General features: G+C 43.0%; 1 protein-coding gene across 6 annotated transcripts; it reads left to right on the forward strand.

The window, feature by feature from the left end:
- Positions 1-3,019: 3,019 nt before the first annotated feature.
- LOC125535191 (transcription factor bHLH81-like) lies at positions 3,020-8,335 on the forward strand. Of its 6 annotated transcripts, none has more exons than XM_087543358.1 (11): positions 3,020-3,535; positions 3,904-3,985; positions 4,340-4,458; positions 4,602-5,197; positions 5,318-5,576; positions 5,679-5,810; positions 5,896-5,961; positions 6,537-6,609; positions 6,790-6,849; positions 7,354-7,491; positions 8,052-8,335. In XM_087543358.1, exons 4-7 carry the CDS (start codon positions 5,037-5,039, stop codon positions 5,953-5,955), a joined length of 612 nt encoding a protein of 203 aa, XP_087399484.1. In that variant the 5' UTR covers positions 3,020-3,535; positions 3,904-3,985; positions 4,340-4,458; positions 4,602-5,036; the 3' UTR covers positions 5,956-5,961; positions 6,537-6,609; positions 6,790-6,849; positions 7,354-7,491; positions 8,052-8,335. The 6 variants fall into 6 exon arrangements, with proteins under 6 accessions (XP_087399484.1, XP_087399485.1, XP_087399483.1 ...); XM_087543359.1 differs by lacking the exon at positions 6,537-6,609 and having other exon boundaries at positions 4,602-4,826; positions 5,025-5,197; XM_087543362.1 differs by lacking the exon at positions 6,537-6,609 and having other exon boundaries at positions 3,028-3,535; positions 4,602-4,826; positions 5,025-5,175.
- Positions 8,336-12,031: the final 3,696 nt, after the last annotated feature.

Here is a 12,031-nt window from a genome sequence, read left to right on the forward strand (position 1 = left end):
TATGTTGTTATGAATTACCAAAACCACCTAGGGATAGTTGCACTTTCAATTAGGACTAACAAAAATTAGTTAGTCTAATGGCACTGACACGCGGGACCCACTGATTAGTTTGACCTAAGCTGACCCGTTGACTCTCTTACGTCATGCTGACGTAGTGTTGATGTAGTAATGCATTTTCTGAAATTAGTTTATTTCTAAATAATTAGAAAATCCAAAAAATTGCCTAAACTTCTAAAAATCATAATAATTCAACCGTAACTCCAAATGAAATAATTTATATATGAAAAATAATCAGAAAAATCCAATCTATCCATCTATACCATTTTCATGCATGTTGAAACAACTTAAAGTTGCTGTTTAGGACAATTCAATTGAATGACATTTGAATATTAACATATGGACTTTGAATTTGAACCTAGGGTTCAAGCAACTTCATTTAATCTGGTTGCTAGTTGCATTAGCTCAATCAACAGCATATTGCCATGTCATGATCATGCATCATATTGTGCATTGCATCGATTGTGTTCTTTCTGTGTTTGCCGGTATTGGCTCCCTCTCGATATACGTGATTTCGACGATGAGTTCAATGACACCGATGAAGAACTATACTATCTTCAGAAGTGCCAGGCAAGCAAAAACCCCTTGTTCATTCCGATACAATCCCACTCTCTCGCTCCTGCTCTCTTTTACTGCATTAGGACAACAATAATTCATCCGTTACTTGCTGCGGTAGTTGAACCCCTTATCCTCTGCATGACCTGTCATTGCCACAGTAAATAGATGAAACCCACTAGTATGAGTAGGAGTTGTTTGAGCCCTGATGTGCCTACTCATTCATGCTTGTTGTCATGCCTGCTACTGCTTAGAGTTGAGTCGGGTCTGATTCATCGGGGATGAATTGGAATGGTGTTGAACATGTCCTACTGTGTGTGAGCTAAGTGTGTGAACACGATTTGGTAAAGGTAGCGGTGAGAGGTCATGTAGGAGTACATGGTGGGTTGTCTCATTAAAACCGTTCTCAGAAACTGAGTTCTGTGTTTGTGATCCATGAACAGCTACTACCACACATTGGGATCCTTAATTGACTCTCTCGACTTATTAATCGCCTTGATCTCTGTCCAGGAGTTGCAACTAGTTTCTGGTGTTTGTAGGATATGTGTTGGAGGCCGTGCGTAGCGCTGACCCTAGGGGTGGGCTATGATGCGGTAGATACACCGTGGCCCGGTGTACCGAGCGCCCTTTGGTGTCTCGGGAACCCTGCACACATTGTTTGGGGCTGTGAGCGAAACTCCAGCCGGATCTCCTGGCGGATGGAACCCGAATAGGCGATAAACCTGGACTAGAGACTTGTGTGGGTAGTCAGGTCGTGGCCGACTCCCTCGCCAGGCTTCCGCTTGAAGGTTGCCGAGATACACAACGTGTACATGGTGGTAAGTGGCGAGAGCGTGTGTGAAGAAGTACACCCCTGCAGGGTTATAAATGATCTATTCGAATAGCCGTGTCCATGGTAAAAGACTTCTGAGTTGCCTATAACAGTTCATAGACAAGTGAAAGTGGATACTCTAAAATGCGCAAGATAAGCGTGAGTGCTATGGATGGCCTTCTCGTAGGGAGACGAAAGTGGATCCATAGTGGTGTATTAATATGGTGAATATGTGGACTCGTGTGCGCCACCTCAAAAGAGTTACTTGCAGTCGTAGTTCAGGATAGCCACCGAGTCAAAGCTGGCTTGCTGCAGTTAAACTCCACCACCCCCTTTGTTGATACCGATGCATATGTAGCTAGTTCTGATGTAAGTCTTGCTGGGTACATTTGTACTCACGTTTGCTTATTTTATGTTTTGCAGAGAGACGTCAGTCTCGCTAGTAGTTCCGTGTGGACTCCGACGTTTAGCTTGATACCTCAGCTACGATCTTGTGCCCTCGGCAGGATCTGGTAGATAGTCAGGCTTCTCAACCTTTTTGATTTGTAGATGTTTGTACTCAGATATGTTAAGCTTCCGCATGTGCTTTGACTTGTATGCTCTGAATGTTGGGTCATGAGACCCATGTTTGTAATATCTCGCTCCTCGGAGCCTAATGAATAAATACTTGAGTCGTAGAGTTATGTTGTGATGCCATGTTGTATTTGCACATATTGAGCATATTGTGTGTATGGTTGAAATGCTTGGTATGTGTGGAATCCGACAATCTAGTAGTTTATCCAGGATGAAAAGCATTATTGTGCATTCGAGAGAGAGCGCCACCCCTTGCATACGCGCTCACAGCTCCACCTCCAGAGCATTCTCACAGGTGATCAAATGCCGACACGTTGCTAAAATGATTTCATCTGCGTGGCTTCTTATGATCATACCCGCTCCTCTGAGATGTTTGTTTCTCTCCACACTCCGGCGACGCTGAGCTTCGCCCACCCTGGGCGGCTTGACCCATCTTTTCAGCGGCCCATTGCATTTACCAGGGGTCGCTGCCTGCATACTTTCCTCGGGTTGCTGCATGATGACATCTTTCCCTTTGTGATGTTGGGATTTGTTCATAGATCGATCACATTAAATCATGATAAACACATGCATAATTTTTTTATAGCCAAAGACTCGTATGGTGCCCTTTGATTTCTTTTCCTCCTTATTTCTTGTTCTTCTTTTTTCCCACGGTACCAGGGTACAATGCATATCCCCGTGTGTCAGTGTGTGTACATGTAGGAGCAAGCCTCCTAGCCAGTCGACCTAAGCTCGCACTTCAAGACCTACGGGACATCGAACATATAAATGTCGCTAGACTACCCTACTTGCGAGCGCTAATCGAACTGGCCCGTTCGATCTTTTTACTTTTGTACGACTTTTGATGCTGGCAGCCGGTGGTCCGTTGGTCTCTGTTGTACCCAGACAACTCCTTCAATGGCCCATGCCAGATGGGGCTTGTTAACCGTGGGCCTAGTTAATACTGTGCTGTTGGTGTGTTTTTGGGTAAGCAGAAAATTTTAACCGAAAAGATAAGGACGTGGGAAGTGAAAACCTAGATCACAGTGAAAAAATCCCAGCCGCCTCGTCCTCTTTCCAATCCGCCGCCTCAGCTCTTCCGCTCCTGCTCCCTCGCCTTCGGCCTTCGCCCTTGCTGCCGCGGGAGCCCGGCCTTCCTCGCATCGCCTCCTCTTCTTCTCTTCTTCCTTCGGGTAAACCACGCGCCTCACCAGCCACTACCATGAGAAGCGCATGGATCTATATGGCAGGGAGACAAGCAGCCGCAGCAATCAGCCAAGGGGGAGGGGATCCAAGGCCAAGCCTGCGTCGACGGCTGCGATGACGGAGACGGACGCGAAGGAGGAGCCCCCCAAGCCCATCCTGGGGCGGTTGGTCAAGGACAAGCTCGTCCTGTTCGTCGTGGTCGGTGCCGGCGAAGGGGACGGCGGAGGTCACGAGCTCACCCCAGTCGTCATGTCCGGCGCCGGTGAAGGGGGAGGGCGGAGGTCTCCTGGACAAGGGCGCCATGGATGCCTGCGCCGAGAGCACCCGCATCTTCATCCACAACCTCTCAGCCACGTACGTGCCTCTTGCTTTGCTTTTCCTGTTCTTCCTTACCCCATTTTTACTCTGATTCTTGGGAGGGATCCTGAATTCCCTGATTTATTAATATGGGTGAATTAGGGTTGCTGTTTTTTAGTTAATATGGGTGACGAATTTGATGCTTATGTAAAATGTTTGGGGTTTCTTGGGGAGAGAAAATAGGGGTAGTTAATTTATTGGCATCAATTCGCACTGCTGGTTTAGGATCTGCATCGTTGGCGTCTTTCTAATTACTCTGCTGTTTGATGGAGGAACGAGCCGCCGGAGAGCATAATATTAGGCTTCTTCCTGTGATGTGACGCTTTTGGGATGATGATAGTAACTGAGTATGATCTTATTTGCAGGGCAGATGATGTGTGCAAGTAAGGAAAGATGCGAACGATTTGAGTTCCCGGTTTGTACAGCCCCTGACGATTGCATTGGAAGGTCGGTGTTGTTGTCTACTTGTCTCTTCATTCCGTTACAACCTGCTGTTCTTTCTCAGTTGTGTCCATCAAGGATATATTCTTTGAGTTTAGATGATGCACAGATAAATAACTCTTATGTGACAATGCAAATGAAGGGTGCAGTGGCTCAGTCCTTTAGATTGTTGGCGAGAATATTGGAGCATAAATAAATATAAATTGTTAACAACATCAGAATTTTTTTGTCCTCTATATCCTTATGAACGAGGGTTTGTATAATTTTGGGCATTACTTTACTATTGTATTTAGACACAATCGGTATAAAAAGAACATTCAGCTTTATTCAATTGCACTCAACCCTTTCTGCAATCTTCAGAAGCGCAAATGCATCCTGGAGCAAACGGAGGAAATTGGATAAAGAGGCAGGGCCGCAGGAGCAGAACGGTGCAGCCGATGAAGCTAATGCGGACGAAGATTAACTTCTCTGATCTTGTGGTAGGCTGAACCTGAATCACATTAATGGGTGATATGTCTCCTCTTATTATTGCCATTTTTTGATTGTATTGAGATTCAAAACAAAATCAGTTCGTTTGCTGCCAGTTAGATCGATCTATTCATCGTTTTCTTGTTCCCCATAGGTTTGAGTTTGTCTGCTTGGTGGAGCAGGCAGGGAGCAAGCAGGCAGATATGGGAGACGGAGAATGACCCTGACGAGATGGCCGCCACAGGGTCATGGCCTTCTTTAGCACACACATCGGCACCACCCCCGCGGCCACAGCAGGAGGACGACATTGGGGAACGAGAAAGTCAGGTACTACTCATGTGACAGCGCAAGAGCCCATCCTGGTCGAGCACCTACCCAGGTTTGTGTTTCTCCCTATAGTTCTCTGAATTTTCTTGCACAATTTTATTAGGTTTGCATATTCTTTTTGTTTATATGTATTTACAATGTTTCATTACGACCCCAATGAGGATAAAGAGATTTTAATTGTGTGTGTGTGTGTGTGTGTGCGTGTGCGTGTGTGCGTGTGCGTGTGTGTGTGTGTGTGTGTGTGTGTCAGAGGATAAATTTTATGGCAGAAAGGAGGTCAAGCGTGAGACGTCACATAGGAGGGGAAAGGAATTTACTCTCTTCTAATCAGGTGAAGAGAGACTGCTGGTTTAAAGGGAATCCATACTTTAACATGATTTCTTCCAATTCAACAAAGTCAGGTACTACTCGTGTCCTTTCATGGTATGGCTTATGTGACTGCAAACTATAATACTTTCTGTTATTTCTTTGATCCCCAATACTGTTAGCTTTCTAGATAAGTTCAGAATTCATTGACGTGGAGATCTCTCAATTAATATGCAGGTGTGGAGCTACTCGAGGCAGCAGGACATTATGCCACACAGAGATGGGGACGGCCATGCCCGCGCCGGTGCTGTCGGCCGACGTCAGTGAGAGCATCACCGTCGACAGCGGCTCCAACGACCTCTCCAGGAGCTTCTCCATGAGCTCCTCGGACGACACCAACTCCAACATCATGTTCACACCCGGAAGCAAGATGGCCAAGGTGCTCATCGACAGCAACGGCGGCATGGTCACCAGCCTCAGCAAAATCGAATCCCAAGTAGGATAAGCTTCACATGTATACACTTCACATCCATCCGCACTCTGCTGTCCGTCAACTGTTTAATGCTACACTTCTACTAACACCCTGGACCAAATTCAGTTTGGCATGTCGACCACGTCTTTGGACATGCCTGACATGGACGACTATCAGCAGCTGCAGCAGGACTTCATCGCCTGCACAGTCCGCACCAAGCATAGCTGCACCACTCACCCACGAAGCATCGCTGAGAGGGTTAGTTAGTTTCCTGCAACATTTTTGGTGTTTGTCTTGGTGCGACATGTTTGTACTGAATATTTTTCTTGCTTATGCTGTTTAGGAAAGAAGAGCAAGGAATAGCAAGAGGCTAAGGAGGCTGCAAGACCTCGTGCCCAATTAGGACAAGGTAACTAAAATCAGTTGAATTGATGCACACTGTCAATTCTGTCACCATAGAGATGAATTTTCACCATGAATTACAGAAGCTCATACTCTCTAAAGTACTAAAACTGACGACTACATGCCTGCATATTTAGATATATAAAACTAACTACTAAAGTACTAAAACTGACGGTTCTAATCCAAACTGGAAGTATTGCCTACAGAAATTCAGAACCTTGGTAGGTGTCGATGATTCAGACCTTAGTTACTTCGGATTTCAGAATTGCATTTGTGCAGCTATTCTCTAGGAGAAGTCGTGCAATACAAACATATTATTAAGTTTCTTCTTGAATACGCAGCAAACAACTACGTCAGACAAAGATCTGGACTACCTGCTCATATCTGGTGAGCGGGTAGTCTCTCGCCCCAAACGCCTAAGCTCCTAATGATATCCTACTCCACTCGGTTTCTTCTTCTTCCATGCCTACGCAGCTCTAGCTTTTTTTAGTTTAGCCCGTCTAAATTTCTGTCATATAAAATCTAATGAAACGATGTGCTACTGTTCTTATTACTGAACTATGTAAATCTGTTTTTTTTAAGTGGGGGAGTGATGAATCGAACAAGGAGGAAGGACGACGTGTTTGTTCTTCAACCATTTCCCTCTGAAACCTAGGTTAGGATTGTCCCCTGTTAAGTATGTGGTTGTACGTTGTACCTGCTACTAAATTAGTCATGCACACATGTTCGATTTTCGACTGTTTCTTGCCTCTAAAACCCAAGTTAGGATTGTCCCTTGTTAAGTGTGTGCTTGTACCTACTGCTAAATTAATCATGCATTCCATTTTGGTTGCAGAAACTTGGGGGGAATCATGGCTGGAGCATATGTGAACTTGGCCTCCGGTCATTGAGTCAGGTTTCTGGTTTTGCTTGGGAGAGTTGCATGTGTTTCCCATTTGTTTATTTAAATAATTTGTATCTAATTCTTGTGAACCAGTTCGTGCTTGGCAGAGTAGCATGTGTTTGATATAGTTACATACATATAGACCTTTTGGACATTTGGCTTGGCTGTTTGGATCTGCTTTTATGCAGGGAGACTGTATTCCAACCATAAAACTGATACAACGGGCACACTAATATGACTGTTGTACTTTCAAATCGACCATTTGATTATTCAGGAGATATGTATCAAAGGAAGAAAAAAATGTGAGAACCATTTGATCGGTGGGTAGATGTGTGTCAAGGAAATAAAATAGACAACATGTCTGTTCCTTTGGATATATGCTGCCAAACAAAAAATTCTTTTAATTTGTTGGGGCGAAAGAAATTGTTGTTTGAGTTATAAGTCCTGGCTACCTATGCTTGCTTTCAATGTCCAGTTCACTAATTCCCTGCTCTTTCCTTAATTTCTTCCTTCTAGATTATGCTTCACTGTCAGTTACCCGCTATAGAAGAACCAGAGTTGTCTGGGATGAGGATGTCATCCTGCCAGCTTGCCGATGATGACAACAAAGAAGATAGGTTGGCCAAGCTGCTAGGACAAATATGAGACTAACTGGTGAGTAGTGTAAGTGAACATTGTTTGCTGTTTTTCTTTCCGGCGTGGGTTTACTAAACTTTGTATATATGAATTTCACCTCATATTTTCTTCCTGCCTTTATAAGAACTGAACAATATAATTTGGTTTCTCGTGTCCAATATTTGCTTCAATCTAGGAAGACTACATAGTCCAAGGATAGTTCATACAACTGAATCTTATTTATCGAACTTTCTTTATGGTGACCGTGCTTGAATTTCAGCAATAAAAAACTATTGAATCATTTTAATTACGAACTTGACCATCCTTTTTAGTGCTTTGTGACTGTTTCTAACTCCCTAATGTTTACTTGAGATTTTATTATTATACATGATGTGTTGTTCACTTGTTCGTTAGTTATTGCACTGTTTTCTTGCTGGTTGTGAGGCTGATAATTATTATCTTCAGCAAGTTCATTGATTATTTTACCTGTGGTAGGATTTCAGGAAAGTTGTTGAATGGTTGGTGAAGCTCGTCATGTGATGTGAATGCCATATGATGTCTTCTCAATGATAATGTGCCATGTTCTTTTCCTATTGCAGATACATGATATGGGTTGCATAAGAGATCCTTAACTACACGTGGCGATGATCAGATAAAGAAGCACATGCCTATACAATGATCCTTGTGTTTGCAATGTTTGGGATGTCAAGCATGCCCGTGATTTGGATTTAAGCGGTGCATTTGAATGTTGATGTTAAAACTATATCCAGTATAGAGGAGTTTGTTGCCTATCTGCACACCTCATTCAGGTTTATTTTGTACACCTTGAATCTTGATTGGATACTGTTTCGTATTTGCTCTAAGTTTACTTTGATTAGCGTCATCTCCTGATCCCACCACCGATAAACTGATACACTTTTCAAGGTTTCACAGCTTTTCTATTGTGCCTTCATTTATGAACTAAATCATCAGCTTGTTCAATAATAGTTTTAGGTACTCGTGTGTTGTCTATGGCTGACAAAAGACATGTTGTTTAGCACTCTTGGTTCATATAAAGATTTATGCACATGTTCTTAGAGGCACTGGACCATCATGGCTTTCTGCACATATTCTTAGAGGCATTGGACAAGCCAAAATTCAGAAGGGATTCACATATCTGAAGAAGGCTTACTGCAATGGACCATCAATACTTAGCATGCCTCCAGAAACGCTAAAGGTTCATATGTATAAATGTATATATCGCTGGAGTGATTGCAGATTTGCAACACCCTCTTTATGTTAAGAAGAACAAATGTATAATGCTAAACTTTCAATTATTCCTATAACTATTGAAAATAATATCATTCTGCTGTTTGCTTGCTATGAAAAATGAGGTCTGGTACTAATCATATAAGTAGAGTATTCCAGATTGAGTAATGCTGGAGATATATACAGATTATATATACATTTTGATGTTTTAGCTTCCATAGTGAGAGCAAGTTGCAAGACCAGATGCGGTCTTATGTTTGAGAGTTTCATAAATTTCTTTGCTTTGACATTTCCTCTTTGGACATAAATTATTTCAGTTCAATACAAATTGTATCATAATCTCCCATTGTGGTATATATAAATCAGTCTTTCAATTAGTAGTAGTGTTCCCTGCTCTGAAGTCATGTTACAATCTCCATTTCCTCTTGCCTCTATATCCTTGTCCCAGCCCTATACTGTTTCTTTTACTTGGCCAGTTATTCTTTTACCACAACCACTGCATTCTTCGGTTGGCAGCATCATGGAAAAGATATCTCGTGAAAATCTAGGTATGAGATGCCTTTTTGCATCTTGTGCTCTTGCATATATGCATATTAGTGTGTTGTGGCAGATTTTACGACGAACATACATGTCAGTCCTGGAGCATAGATAAATTTACATTTGCTTTTCTTTTACTCATTTTTGTTATGTGTTATTTTTTTTGTACATATCAAGATCTGGGTTTAGGTTCAGGGGACATGTATGTTGCCTATCCTTTGCGTACTAAGCACACAAAAATGTTTTTATCAATATCTTTAAGTGAAACAACATGCTCTCATTTTTTATTAGTTCCAAAATTCTTGTCTTAGATTTGTCTAGACACGGATGTATCAAGTCATGTTTTAGTATTAGATACATCCGTATCTAGACGAATCTAAGACAAGAATTTTGGGACGGAGGGAGTATATATTTGTGAGAGATATTATTCATGTGTCAATTCTGTAATTCGAGTAGGCTGAAACTGATGGTTTCAGATGGTCTGTGTATTAGTATCTAAAGAAACTGAGTAGAGGGTCGCCTTTTATGATGGAATTTGCAGTAGGTGTGATCCCTTGCTCGTGCTCTCTGCTTGTCCTCAAGACCTAGACCTACCCTTTGATTGCGCCCTACATTTTATTCAGAGCGGTGTCAAGACGCATCTTCTGCGCCTACATGGCGGGCAGAGGGCCTAAGCTCTAGGTGAGCTCCTCTTCACCCTGCAAGTGTTGTGTCACTCTATTTTATTTTTATTATCAACATTTCCAATTTTATGAGTCCGAGATTACTTGAATGATTTGTGGGAATTGGAATCTGGGGATAAGAATTTTTCTGAAGAAAAACCCAATATCAACATGCTATAATCTCGCTTGATGACCGAGGGCCTTGAAAGCTAATGGTGTCGTAAGTTGTCTTTTTTTTACCTTTTCATTTTTGTTGGGAGAAAGGCGATGCTCTTTCTTGGGCAAAAGGATGGTAATCTCTTACAGATACTTTGCTATGTTTCATATAATAATATGCTGGCAAATCACATGCCGAATAACCTTTATCCTCATCTGTAGTACTTTAGGACACACTTTTCTAAGAACAGCCTCTTCCCACACATGGATGCTGATCATGGTGAGCTGCCAATAAGCACTGGAGACGGAACTACCAGTGTTACGGCCCGTTTTATAAAGGGTGTTGACAACAGGGCTACTATCACTAAAAACTGGAGCAGCTTTTTTGTAAGGCAAAGATGAAGAAAGGCCATGCCTATGCCTTCGCCTTCAAGTGCACATCGAAGGGGCTGTGCATGATTGTCTATCCTATAAGTAGATCGCAAAAGCCCTTTGCTTTATAACTCAATATTAGTATAAGTACCTACCAAGACTAATATATTTAGCATCATTTTGGATCGTATGTAAGCCACCTAAGACTATCCTGTACGTATGACGATTGGTTGTTTGCTGGTAAGACCGTCATGAAGTGTGCTTTTGGGGCAGCATTGCAGAAAGAAAGATGTTCTTGTATCTGTTGGACATGTTTCACTCGGTTGCATATCAACACTAGGTTCTCTTAGAACACTATGTATCAGCACTAGGTTCTCAGTGTTCATTTTTTTATGTCTCTAGACTGATCCTACTACAACTTGCTTTATCAAACAATGAGATAATGTCATTACTTCTTTTCATCTGTCATGATACCATACAATGAGATAAAAGGATATCTCTTAAACTATCACATACACATGGTTTGAAGACTTGGCTGGCCGATGCTTTTTGCGCCATTGCCAACCCACGAGCGCGGCTGCCAACCCACGATAACCGCTGCTCTCCCACCACCCGGACACAGGCAACGTCATTGCACAATGGACCTGCGCGCAAGGCTGGCCCAAGCGTCATCCGCTTTAGCTAGAGCACACAGCGTTGAGAAAAAACAACGGTCAGATGCTTACCAGAGCGACAAAGGACACTGCCAATGGACAGCGTGGCAGATCGTGCGGGCTGGATTAGTCCGAGAGCACAATGCCAACAGATAAAAAACAAACCCGTTCGTTGGTAGATTCAATCTTGCCAAAGTTTTTCTTATGGAGAAAACCAAATGCTGGCCTTTTGATCTGCCTACAGGTATATAGATGTCCTCATGATGTACAAATACTATTCAAATAACTCATGTGTGTGCTTGTCTTTATGATCTTCTAACACGGTTATTTTAGCTACAGCTGATCAATTGAGCACCTGGATGTTAACAAAAAGATACATGATAGCTGACATTTCTTCTTCACAAGGTTTTGTAAGCAGAGTTGAGCACAAGACCAGGGAAGTCACAACGCCATTTACATATGTAATAGCACGCTGTGATGGCTTGCCTGCAGACGATCGTCAGCTGCCACCGCTCATCACAAAATATCTGCATCTAAGTCTGAGATATCAACCATATTTGCATGGAAAGCCAGATCAATTGGTGTTGGATTTAGAAAATCAACCTTACACAGCCTATGCACATGCAGTTCGATGACACTGGATGAAACTGAGAACTTCTGTTACACTGTGAAGAACGTTCGTATCCTAGATAAAGAAATGGACGGTCCTAAAATCATACAACATTTCTTTCTTCGTCACTCCACCGCATCTCCCATTGAACTCAGCCGCTACAGATTCCTTATCCAGATCCTCCACCGGACCGTCTCCCCCATCCGCATCGACAGTTACCGTCCTGGCATCGGTCGGCTGCTGGAACCATGGCCAAGAAGCCGCTGCCCAATAGCAGCGCTGGGCGTCGTCACGACGTGCTGCCGACGTATTCACTCGCGGCGCGTCTGGCTCAAGGCCTC

The sequence above is a fragment of the Triticum urartu genome, chromosome 2A (genome assembly GCF_056163025.1).
Source record: "Triticum urartu cultivar PI428250 chromosome 2A, HENAU_Tu73, whole genome shotgun sequence".
NCBI classification, from domain to species: Eukaryota; Viridiplantae; Streptophyta; class Magnoliopsida; order Poales; family Poaceae; genus Triticum; species Triticum urartu.

Coding starts and splice junctions, on each gene's coding strand:
- LOC125535191 (XM_087543358.1), top strand. CDS start 5,037: ATGGCAGAAAGGAGGTCAAGCGTGAGACGTCACATAGGAGGGGAAAGG. Junction 5,198..5,317: donor ACTACTCGTGTCCTTTCATG/GTATGGCTTATG, acceptor ATTAATATGCAG/GTGTGGAGCTACTCGAGGCA. Junction 5,811..5,895: donor CACGAAGCATCGCTGAGAGG/GTTAGTTAGTTT, acceptor TATGCTGTTTAG/GAAAGAAGAGCAAGGAATAG.